This window comes from Salvelinus fontinalis, chromosome 30 (assembly GCF_029448725.1).
Source record: "Salvelinus fontinalis isolate EN_2023a chromosome 30, ASM2944872v1, whole genome shotgun sequence".
NCBI classification, from domain to species: Eukaryota; Metazoa; Chordata; class Actinopteri; order Salmoniformes; family Salmonidae; genus Salvelinus; species Salvelinus fontinalis.
In genome coordinates this window covers 345,543-358,712 of record NC_074694.1, presented here as the reverse complement: position 1 = coordinate 358,712, position 13,170 = coordinate 345,543, and the positions used below count along the sequence as shown (strand labels likewise).

At 47.5% G+C, this 13,170-nt stretch overlaps 1 protein-coding gene across 3 annotated transcripts in view; it reads right to left on the bottom strand.

Annotated features, from left to right (window-relative positions):
* The window catches only part of LOC129828537 (cAMP and cAMP-inhibited cGMP 3',5'-cyclic phosphodiesterase 10A-like), a 194,090-nt gene that overhangs the window by 37,273 nt on the left and 143,647 nt on the right, over positions 1-13,170 (bottom strand). For 2 of the 3 annotated variants that reach the window (XM_055889551.1, XM_055889553.1), the window contains exons 11-12: positions 12,717-12,859; positions 11,301-11,393 (exon numbers count right to left, since the gene is read on the bottom strand). In XM_055889551.1, coding sequence (XP_055745526.1) covers positions 11,301-11,393; positions 12,717-12,859 — 236 coding nt within the window. The remainder of the gene's footprint in view (positions 1-11,300; positions 11,394-12,716; positions 12,860-13,170) is intronic. The other variant, XM_055889554.1, reaches the window with a different exon arrangement.

Sequence of the window (13,170 nt, the reverse complement as noted above, 5' to 3'; positions counted from 1 at the left end):
TTCTACCTTCTTAACAACACTATCAACAAGGCAGGTCCTACAGGCCCTAGTTTCTACCTTCTTAACAACACTATCAACAAGGCAGGTCCTACAGGCCCTAGTTTCTACCTTCTTAACAACACTATCAACAAGGCAGGCCCTACAGGCCCTAGTTTCTACCTTCTTAACAACACTATCAACAAGGCAGGTCCTACAGGCCCTAGTTTCTACCTTCTTAACAGCACTATCAACAAGGCAGGTCCTACAGGCCCTAGTTTCTACCTTCTTAACAACACTATCAACAAGGCAGGTCCTACAGGCCCTAGCTTCTACCTTCTTAACAGCACTATCAACAAGGCAGGTCCTACAGGCCCTAGTTTCTACCTTCTTAACAACACTATCAACAAGGCAGGTCCAACAGGCCCTAGTTTCTACCTTCTTAACAACACTATCAACAAGGCAGGTCCTACAGGCCCTAGTTTCTGCCTTCTTAACAACACTATCAACAAGGCAGGTCCTACAGGCCCTAGTTTCTACCTTCTTAACAACACTATCAACAAGGCAGGTCCTACAGGCCCTAGTTTCTACCTTCTTAACAACACTATCAACAAGGCAGGCCCTACAGGCCCTAGTTTCTACCTTCTTAACAACACTATCAACAAGGCAGGTCCTACAGGCCCTAGTTTCTACCTTCTTAACAGCACTATCAACAAGGCAGGTCCTACAGGCCCTAGTTTCTACCTTCTTAACAACACTATCAACAAGGCAGGTCCTACAGGCCCTAGCTTCTACCTTCTTAACAGCACTATCAACAAGGCAGGTCCTACAGGCCCTAGTTTCTACCTTCTTAACAACACTATCAACAAGGCAGGTCCAACAGGCCCTAGTTTCTACCTTCTTAACAACACTATCAACAAGGCAGGTCCTACAGGCCCTAGTTTCTGCCTTCTTAACAACACTATCAACAAGGCAGGTCCTACAGGCCCTAGTTTCTACCTTCTTAACAGCACTATCAACAAGGCAGGTCCTACAGGCCCTAGTTTCTACCTTCTTAACAACACTATCAACAAGGCAGGCCCTAGTTTCTACCTTCTTAACAGCACTATCAACAAGTCAGGTCCTCCAGGCCCTAGTTTCTACCTTCTTAACAGCACTATCAACAAGGCAGGTCCAACAGGCCATAGTTTCTACCTTCTTAACAGCACTATCAACAAGGCAGGTCCTACAGGCCCTAGTTTCTACCTTCTTAACAACACTATCAACAAGGCAGGTCCTACAGGCCCTAGTTTATACCTTCTTAACAACACTATCAACAAGGCAGGTCCAACAGGCCCTAGTTTCTACCTTCTTAACAACACCATCAACAAGGCAGGTCCTACAGGCCCTAGTTTCTACCTTCTTAACAACACTATCAACAAAGCAGGTCCTACAGGCCCTAGTCTCTACCTTCTTAACAACACTATCAACAAGGCAGGTCCTACAGGTCCTAGTTTCTACCTTCTTAACAACACTATCAACAAGGCAGGTCCTACAGGCCCTAGTTTCTACCTTCTTAACAACACTATCAACAAGGCAGGTCCTACAGGCCCTAGTCTCTACCTTCTTAACAACACTATCAACAAGGCAGGTCCTACAGGCCCTAGTCTCTACCTTCTTAACAACACTATCAACAAGGCAGGTCCTACAGGCCATAGTTTCTACCTTCTTAACAGCACTATCAACAAGGCAGGTCCTACAGGCCCTAGTTTCTACCTTCTTAACAACACTATCAACAAGGCAGGTCCTACAGGCCCTAGTTTCTACCTTCTTAACAGCACTATCAACAAGGCAGGTCCAACAGGCCCTAGTTTCTACCTTCTTAACAACACTATCAACAAGGCAGGTCCTACAGGCCCTAGTTTCTACCTTCTTAACAACACCATCAACAAGGCAGGTCCTACAGGCCCTAGTTTCTACCTTCTTAACAACACTATCAACAAGGCAGGTCCTACAGGCCCTAGTCTCTACCTTCTTAACAACACTATCAACAAGGCAGGTCCTACAGGTCCTAGTTTCTACCTTCTTAACAACACTATCAACAAGGCAGGTCCTACAGGCCATAGTTTCTACCTTCTTAACAGCACTATCAACAAGGCAGGTCCTACAGGCCCTAGTTTCTACCTTCTTAACAACACTATCAACAAGGCAGGTCCTACAGGCCCTAGTTTCTACCTTCTTAACAACACTATCAACAAGGCAGGTCCAACAGGCCCTAGTTTCTACCTTCTTAACAACACCATCAACAAGGCAGGTCCTACAGGCCCTAGTTTCTACCTTCTTAACAACACCATCAACAAGGCAGGTCCTACAGGCCCTAGTTTCCACCTTCTTAACAACACTATCAACAAGGCAGGTCCAACAGGCCCTAGTTTCTACCTTCTTAACAACACTATCAACAAAGGCAGGTCCTGCAGGCCCTAGTTTCCACCTTCTTAACAACACTATCAACAAGGCAGGTCCAACAGGCCCTAGTTTCTACCTTCTTAACAACACTATCAACAAGGCAGGTCCTACAGGCCCTAGTTTTGTCACACCTGGACTACTGTTCAGTCGTGTGGTCAGGTGGACTTGCAATTGTCTCAGAACAGGGCGGCACGGCTGGCCTGTAAATGTACACGGAGAGCTAACATTAATAATATGCATGTCAATCTCTCCTGGCTCAAAGTGGAGGAGAGACGGACTTCATCACTACTTGTTTTGGTAAGAAGTGTTAACATGCTAAATCCACTGAGCTGTCAGTTTTAAACTACTGACACACAGCTCAGACACCCATCCATACCCTACAAGACATACCACCAGAGGTCTGTTTAAACTACTAACACACAGCTCAGACACCCATCCATACCCTACAAGACATACCACCAGAGGTCTGTTTAAACTACTGACACACAGCTCAGACACCCATCCATACCCTACAAGACATGCCACCAGAGATCTGTTTAAACTACTGACACACAGCTCAGACACCCATCCTTACTCTACAAGACATGCCACCAGAGGTCTGTTTAAACTTCTGACACACAGCTCAGACACCCATCCTTACCCTACAAGACATGCCACCAGAGGTCTGTTTAAACTACTGACACACAGCTCAGACACCCATCCTTACCCTACAAGACATGCCACCAGAGGTCTGTTTAAACTACTGACACACAGTTCAGACACCCATCCATACCCTACAAGACATGCCACCAGAGGTCTGTTTAAACTACTGTCCCCCAGCTCAGACACCCATCCTTACCCTACAAGACATGCCACCAGAGGTCTGTTTAAACTACTAGCACACAGCTCAGACACCCATCCATACCCTACAAGACATGCCACCAGAGGTCTCTTCACAGTCCAGAACAGACTATGGGAGGTGCACAGTCCTACATAGATCCATGACTACATGGAACTCTATTCCACATCAGGTAACTGATGCAGCAGAACAACGGGGACTGTGAAGAGACACACACACACAGACACAGACACAGACACAGACACACACAGACACACACACACACACACACACACACACACACACACACACACACACACACACACACACACACACACACACACACACACACACACACACACACACACACACACACACACGGATACGCACACACACACACACACACACACACACACACACACAGGAACAGACACACGGATACGCACACACACACTAGCACACGCACTCTACACACATGTACATGAACATTGTAGTATTGTTGTATTATACATGTTGTATTGTAGATATGTAGTGGTGAAATATTGTTATATGATGTACTGTTTTATCTTTGGTTTTATGTGTGATGTAAATGCCTTAATGTGTAGAGTAGCTGCTGCCTTGGCAGGAACTAATGGGGATCCATAATAAACCTCAGGAAGAGTAGCTGCTGCCTTGGCAGGAACTAATGGAGATCCATAATAAACCCCAGGAAGAGTAGCTGCTGCCTTGGCAGGAACTAATGGGGATCCATAATAAACCCCAGGAAGAGTAGCAGCTGCCTTGGCAGGAACTAATGGAGATACATAATAAACCCCAGGAAGAGTAGCTACTGCCTTGACAGGAACTAATGGGGATCCATAATAAACCCCAGGAAGAGTAGCTGCTGCCTTGGCAGGAACTAATGGGGATCCATAATAAACCCCAGGAAGAGTAGCTGCTGCATTGGCAGGAACTAATGGGGATCCATAATAAACCCCAGGAAGAATAGCTGCTGCCTTGGTAGGAACTAATGGGGATCCATAATAAACCCCAGGAAGAGTAGCTGCTGCCTTGGCAGGAAGTAATGGGGATCCATAATAAACCCCAGGAAGAGTAGCTGCTGCCTTGGCAGGAACTAATGGGGATCCATAATAAACCCCAGGAAGAGTAGCTGCTGCCTTGGCAGGAACTAATGGGGATCCATAATAAACCCCAGGAAGAGTAGCTGCTGCCTTGGCAGGAACTAATGGGGATCCATAATAAACCCCAGGAAGAGTAGCTGCTGCCTTGGCAGGAACTAATGGGGATCCATAATAAACCCCAGGAAGAGTAGCTGCTGCCTTGGCAGGAACTAATGGGGATCCATAATAAACCCCAGGAAGAGTAGCCGCTGCCTTGGCAGGAACTAATGGGGATCCATAATAAACCCCAGGAAGAGTAGCCGCTGCCTTGGCAGGAACTAATGGGGATCCATAATAAACACCAGGAAGAGTAGCTGCTGCCTTGGCAGGAACTAATGGGGATCCATAATAAACCCCAGGAAGAGTAGCTGCTGCCTTGGCAGGAACTAATGGGGATCCATAATAAACCCCAGGAAGAGTAGCTGCTGCCTTGGCAGGAACTAATGGGGATCCATAACAAACCCCAGGAAGAGTAGCTGCTGCCTTGGCAGGAACTAATGGGGATCCATAATAAACCCCAGGAAGAGTAGCTGCTGCCTTGGCAGGAACTAATGGGGATCCATAATAAACCCCAGGAAGAGTAACATGTTGGCCAGACTGGACACGTCATGTGCGCGAGCGTCTCTAATACATGTTATTCAATCATTGCACCCACACTGCTCGCAAGCATCTGCGTTGCCGGGCGCTAAAATAGAACTTGGTTCTATTTGTGACACTCAATGTGCTTCAAGTCCTTCCTCTCCCATCTTCTCATTGGTTTATAGGAGCATATACCCACGTGCCATCTTCTCATTGGTTTATAGGAGCCTATACCCACGTGCCATCTCCTCATTGGTTTATAGGAGCGTATACCCACGTTCCATCTCCTCATTGGTTTACAGGAGCATATACTCACGTGCCATCTTCTCATTGGTTTATAGGAGCCTATACCCACGTGCCATCTCCTCATTGGTTTATAGGAGCGTATACCCACGTTCCATCTCCTCATTGGTTTACAGGAGCATATACCCACGTGCCATCTCCTCATTGGTTTATAGGAGCATATACCCACGTGCCATCTCCTCATTGGTTTATAGGAGCATATACCCATGGGCAAATCCAACACAACACATCACTGATTAACTGCCTCCTTATTTTCAAGTATGGTGGTGGCTGCATCATGTTATGGGTATGCTTGACATCGGCAGATACTGGGGAGTTTTTCAGGATAAAAAGAAACGGGATGAAGCTAAGCACAGGCAAAAATCCTAGAGGTGTCACGATCGTCTTGCGAAGAGAGTGAGGACCAAAATGCAGCGTGTGGAAAGTACATCTTCTTTATTAAAGAAAGAAGACGAAAACGACACGAACACTATACAACTAAACAAAACAACAAAACAGACGACCGTGAAGCTAATCAAACATAAGTGCTGACACTAAACACTTAGACATAGACAATTACCCACAAATGCATGATGCCCATGGCTGCCTTAAATATGGCTCCCAATCAGAGACAAATGAAAGACATCTGTCTCTGATTGAGAACCACTCAGGCAACCATAGACATACCTAGACACATTCACTCAACCATAGACATACCTAGAAACATTCACTCAACACAAACTCATACACTACACCCAACACCCCCTTTACCATATAACCACCCCAAATGACAAAACACAAACATGTCACACCCTGACCTAACTAAAATAATAAAGAAAACAAAGAATACTAAGGCCAGGGCGTGACAAGAGTAAAACCTGCTTCAGTCTGCTTTACACCAGACTGGGAGAGGAATTCACCTTTCAGCTGGACAATAACCTAAAACACAAGACCAAATATACACTGGAGTTACCAAGAAGACAGTGAATGTTCTTGAGTGGCCAAGTTACACTTTTGACTTAAATCTGCTTGAAAATCTATGGCAAGAGTTGAAAATGGCTGTCTAGCAATGATCAACAACAAACTTGACAGAGCTTGAAAAATTATGAAAAGAATAATGGGCAAATACTGCACAATCCAGGTGTGGAAAGCTTTTATAGACTCACCCAATAAGACTAACAGCTGTAATTAATGCCAAAAAGGGGCTTCTAACATGTATTGACTCAGGAAGTTGAATACTTATGCAACGACTATACTTTAGTTATTTAACTTGTATTAATTTTAAAAAAAATAGACATTTTCTTCCACTTTGACATTAAGGAGTAATTTGTGTAGATTGTTGACCAAATAAAAGGCAATTAAATCAATTTTAATCCCACTTTGTAACACAATAAAGTACAAAGAAATACAAGGGGTCAATACTTTTGCAAGGCACTGTATCTGTGCAAAATATTATTGGTAATTGGTTTGACTTTGATTATGTACACCTTGTCCATTCAGGAGAACGGACATTTACAGAATGTTCAGATAGAAATGTATTGTGTAGATTAAATATGACCGTCAGATAGATGGGAATAGTTTAGGAGATTGGGCTCTAGTCATTCTATTTCTATCTTCAACATGCAGTTCCAGATAAAACCCTGCTATTAGTTGAAGGCAGCCAATCCAATAGTTACAGAAAATAAGTTGCTTTCTCAGATCTGTATTCAAATAGTTTTTAAAAAGTAGTTACGTTCTGAGATCTGTACTCAAATAGTTTTAAAAAGCAGTATTTTTTGGGGGGGGGGGGGGGGGGGGCTGTATTCAAATAGTTGTAGTCACCTCCTGTGAAGGCAGTCATTGTTGTTCTCCCCCTTAGACGAGAAGGAGCATGGATAGGACCAAGATGCGGATTGAGGGAAATAAGCCATCTTTACAGAAAAACAGCAAACAAGACACTACAAACTACAAAACAACAAACGTGACTAACCTTCAACTGTCCTGTAAGGACACAGGAACAAACACCCACAAAAGCCTACTGCCTATGGCTACCTTAAATCTGGCTCCCAATCAGAGACAAATGAATGACAGCTGTCTCTGATTGAGACCCAATCCAGGCAGCCATAGACATAACTAGACAACCTAACAAACACTATCCCATACACATACAACACCCATAGACTAACCAAACACACACAACATACAATGCCCACCCCAACTCACGCCCTGACCAACTAAACATAATCAAAATAACATAAAAATAGGTCAGGAACGTGACAGAACCCCCCCCTTAAGGTGCGTACTCCGGGCGCACCAGCACAAAGTCTAGGGGAGGGTCTGGGTGGGCGTCTGTCCACGGTGGCGGCTCTGGCGGTGGACGAGGTCCCCACCCCACCATAATCAATCCCCGCTTCTTTATCCCCCTCCCAATGACCACCCTCCCACTAACACCACCTAAATGAGCGACCAGCACCGGGAGAAGGGGCAGCACCGGGACAAGGGGCAGCACCAGGACAAGGGGCAGCACCGGGACAAGGGGCAGCACCGGGACAAGGGGCAGCACCGGGACAAGGGGCAGCACCGGGACAAGGGGCAGCACCGGGACAAGGGGCAGCACCGGGACAAGGGGCAGCACCGGGACAAGGGGCAGCACCGGGACAAGGGGCAGCACCGGGACAAGGGGCAGCACCGGGATAAGGGGCAGCACCGGGATAAGGGGCGGCAGGTCCTGGCTGAGGGACTCCGGCAGGTCCTGGCTGAGGGACTCCGGCAGGTCCTGGCTGAGGGACTCCGGCAGGTCCTGGCTGAGGGACTCCGGCAGGTCCTGGCTGAGGGACTCCGGCAGGTCCTGGCTGAGGGACTCCGGCAGGTCCTGGCTGAGGGACTCCGGCAGGTCCTGGCTGAGGGACTCCGGCAGGTCCTGGCTGAGGGACTCCGGCAGGTCCGGGCTGAGTGGCAGCTCCGGACTGTAGGGCAGCTCCGGACTGTAGGGCAGCTCCGGACTGTAGGGCAGCTCCGGACTGTCGGACGTCTCTGGCAGCTCCTGACTGGCGGGCGTCTCTGGCAGCTCCTGACTGGCGGGCGTCTCTGGCAGCTCCTGACTGGCGGGCGTCTCTGGCAGCTCCTGACTGGCGGGCGTCTCTGGCAGCTCCTGACTGACGGACGGCTCTAGCGGCTCCTGACTGACGGACGGCTCTACTGGCTCGGGACAGACGGGCGGCTCTAATGGCTCGTGGCAGACGGGCGGCTCTAATGGCTCGTGGCAGACGGATGACTCAGACGGCGCTGGGCAGACAGATGGCTCAGACGGCGCTGGGCAGACAGATGGCTCAGACGGCGCTGGGCAGACAGATGGCTCAGACGGCGCTGGGCAGACAGATGGCTCAGACGGCGCTGGGCAGACAGATGGCTCAGACGGCGCTGGGCAGACAGATGGCTCAGACGGCGCTGGGCAGACAGATGGCTCAGACGGCGCTGGGCAGACAGATGGCTCAGACGGCGCTGGGCAGACAGATGGCTCAGACGGCGCTGGGCAGACAGATGGCTCAGACGGCGCTGGGCAGACAGATGGCTCAGACGGAGCTGGGCAGACAGATGGCTCAGACGGAGCTGGGCAGACAGATGGCTCAGACGGAGCTGGGCAGACGGGCCGTTCAGGCACCGCTGGGCAGACGGCAGACTCTGGCCGGCTGAGACGCACTATAGGCCTGGTGCGTGGTACCGGAACTGGAGGTACCGGGCTGAGGGCACGCACCTCAGGGCGAGTGCGGGGAGAAGGAACAGTGCGTCCAGGGCTCTGGAGACGCACAGGAGGCTTGGTGCGTGGTGCCGGAACTGGAGGCACTGGGCTTGAGACACACACCACAGGGAGAGTACGTGGAGGAGGAACAGGGCTCTGGAGATGCACTGGAAGCCTGGTGCGTGGTGTAGGCACTGGTGGTACTGAGCTGGGGTGGGAAGGTGGCGCCGGATATACCGGACCGTGAAGGAGGACACGTGCTCTTGAGCACCGAGCCTCCCCAACCCTACCAGGTTGAATGGTCCCCGTAGCCCTGCCAGTGCGGCGAGGTGGAATAGCCCGCACTGGGCTATGCAGGCGAACCGGGGACACCACCTGTAAGGCTGGTGCCATGTACGCCGGCCCGAGGAGACGTACTGGAGGCCAGATACGTTGGGCCGGCTTCATGGCATCCGGCTCGATGCCCAACCTAGCCCTCCCAGTGCGGCAAGGTGGAATAGCCCGCACTGGGCTAAGCTCGCGTACTGGGGACACCGTGCGCTTTACCGCATAACACGGTGTCTGACCAGTACGACGCCCTCTCACTCCACGGCAAGCCCGGGGAGTTGGCTCAGGTATCCTACCTGGCTTCGCCACACTCCCCTTTAGCCCCCGCCCCAAGAAATTTTTGGGTGAGCCTCTCGGGCTTCCAGCCTCTCATACGTGCTGCCTCCTCATACCAGCACTCCTGGGCTGTGGCTGCCTCCTTCTCCTCCCGAGAGCGGCGATTCACACCAACCTTAGCCCAGGGTCCTTCTCCATTGAAAATTTGCTCCCAACTCCATTCCTCTTCTCTCCATTGCCTTAGTTCTTTTTCTCTCTCCTCAATCCGCTTGGTCCTGTTGTGGTGGGTGTTTCTGTGAAGGCAGTCATTGTTGTTCTCCCCCTTAGACGAGAAGGAACATGGATAGGACCAAGATGCGGATTGAGGGAAATAAGCCATCTTTTAATGAAAAACAGCAAACAAGACACTACAAAACAACAAACGTGACTAACCTTCAACTGTCCTGTAAGGACACAGGAACAAACACCCACAAAAGCCTACTGCCTATGGCTACCTTAAATCTGGCTCCCAATCAGAGACAAATGAATGACAGCTGTCTCTGATTGAGACCCAATCCAGGCAGCCATAGACATAACTAGACAACCTAACAAACACTATCCCATACACATACAACACCCATAGACTAACCAAACACACACAACATACAATGCCCACCCCAACTCACGCCCTGACCAACTAAACATAATCAAAATAACGTAACAATAGGTCAGGAACGTGACACCTCCAAAGTAAATATTTGTAAAAGAAAATGGTTACTTTCCACAAAGTGTAGTTAAAACTCTAGTTATCCCAGGTCTGCTCTGAGGGTTAATTAATCACATTCATGTCTATTGTGTCTGCTGACTCAGGAAATGACACTCTAGTTATCCCAGGTCTGCTCTGAGGGTTAATTAAACACATTCAGGTCTAATGGAAACGACACACATAAAGTAGATGGCACCCTATCCACTATATAGTGCACTCCTTTTGACCAGGGCCCATATGGATCTACTCAAAAGTAGTGCACAGTATTCATGGATTTGCACCTCCGTCACCTCTTTGCCGTTGTTGTCAACGTTCTCTCATTGATGATTAACGCTCATTATTTCTGAACGTGGGCTAATGACTGTGTCGTCAAAATTACAGTTTAGTGGCCTGGAAATACGACGACATTATTGAAATAGACATTTTCATTAGTAGAAAACAACATTGCTATCATTATGAAGTCATACATTTTACTTTAGAGAGATGGCAATGTTGTCATGAGCTAGCAAAGTTAGTCAGAAATAGCTAACAATGTTAACGTTAGCTAGCCAAAATGTTGGTGCTCTCCCTTCAAATCTTATCTAGCCAGCTAAATGTATACTGCATCTAAAGTGTTAGAGGTGCCTTAGACCGCAGTGGCGCAGAGGTCTAAGGCACTGCATCTCAGTGCTTGAGGCGTCACTACAGACCCTGGTTCAATTCCAGGCTGTATCACAACCGGCCATGATTGGGAGTCCCATAGGGCGTTGCATAATTGGCCCAGCGTCGTCCGGGTTAGGGTTTGGCCGTGGTAGGCCGTCATTGTAAATAAGAATTTGTTCTTAACTGACTTGCATAGTTAAATAAAGGTTAAATATATTTATCTATTTTTATCATAAAAGCTTGACCTGCTAATAATTTGCCTCCTTTCGAAATGTCATCACGTTTCCAAGCCACAGTAGTGCACTTTAGGGTAGGGTAAAATGGGAGTTTCACCTATTAAAGCGTGGGTCTGCATAGGCGTCTGGGATGTTAAGGACCTCCCCCGTCCGTGCTACTTGGCCCGCTATACCTTTCTCTATAGAAAACCTGGACGAGGAGAGGACAGAAGAGCACTGGAGGTTACAACCATACAAATAGAATTGGTGAATGGACATTTCTGTTCTAAGAATTCTACTTCCCCTGTTGTAGGATTCTATTTCCCCTGTTGTTGGATTCGATTTCCCCTGTTGTAGGATTCTATTTCCCTGTTCTAGGATTCTATTTCCCTGTTCTATGATTCTAGTTTCCCTGTTCTAGGATTCCAGTTCCCCTGTTCTAGGGATTCTAGTTCCCCTGACCTAGGGATTCTAGTTCCCCTGTTCTAGGGATTCTAGTTTCCCTGTTCTATGATTCTAGTTTCCCTGTTCTAGAGTTTCTAGTTTCCCCATTCTAGGATGATTGTTTCCCGGTTCTTGCGATTCTAGTTTCCCTGTTCTAGAATTCTAGTTTCCCCATTCTAGGATGATTGTTTCCCGGTTCTTGCGATTCTAGTTTCCCTGTTCTAGAATTCTAGTTTCCCTGTTGTAGGATTCTAGTTTCCCTGTTGTAGGATTCTAGTTTCCCTGTTCTAGGATTCTAGTTTCCCTGTTCTAAGAATTGTACTTCCCTGTTCTAGGGATATAGGGATTGTAGTTTCCCCATTCTAGGATTGTAGTTTCCTTGTTCTAGGATTGTAGTTTCCTTGTTCTAGGATTCTAGTTTCCCTGTTCTAGGATTCTAGTTTAATTGTTCTAGTATTCTAGTTTCCCTGTTCTATGACACCCGTTTCCCTGTTCTAGGATTCTATTTCCCCTGTTCTAGGATTCCAGTTTCTTTGTTCTTGGGATTCTAGTTCTATGGTTACAACTGCTCAGCTGCTGTCATCATCAGAATTGTTCACATGATCACTAGCCAACTCAACATAGCCCGTCAGAGAATCGTTCACATGATCCCTTGTCAATTCAACCTAACCCGTCAGAGAATCATTTTCATGATCACAGTTGTCTACATGATCACTAGTCAATTCAATATAACCCATCAGAGAATCGTTCACATGATCACTAGTCAATCCAATATAACCCGTCAGAGAATCGTTCACATGATCACTAGTCAATCCAATATAACCCGTCAGAGAATCGTTCACATGATCACTAGTCAATCCAATATAACCCGTCAGAGAATCGTTCACATGATCACTAGTCAATTCAATATAACCCGTCAGAGAATCGTTCACATGATCACTAGTCAATCCAATATAACCCGTCAAAGAATCGTTCACATGATCACTAGTCAATCCAATATAACCCATCAGAGAATCGTTCACATGATCACTAGTCAACCCTTCAGAGAATCACTCAGATAAGCAGTAAAAGTATCAATCATGACCCTTACCTAATCTCTTTGGTTTTCCTGAAGACAGGTTTGCCTTCGTTCTCCTCCCCGATGTCAAACAGATCTGAGTACAGTTCTTTGTTATTGTGGTCCACCTGGAATAGTGCACATCTATCTGCATTCACCAGGCTTTTTGCATTTATCTGAAACACAAACCCCATGATAAACCCCATGATAAACCCCATGATAAACCCCATGATAAACCCCATGACAAACCCCATAATAAACCCCATGATAAACGCCATGATAAACCCCATGATAAACCCCATGACAAACCCCACGATAAACCCCATGATAAACCCCATGATAAACCCCATGATAAACCCCATAATAAACCCCATGATAAACCCCATGATAAACCCCATGATAAACCCCATGATAAACCCCATGATAAACCCCATGATAAACCCCATGACAAACCCCATGATAAACCCCATGATAAACCCCATGATAA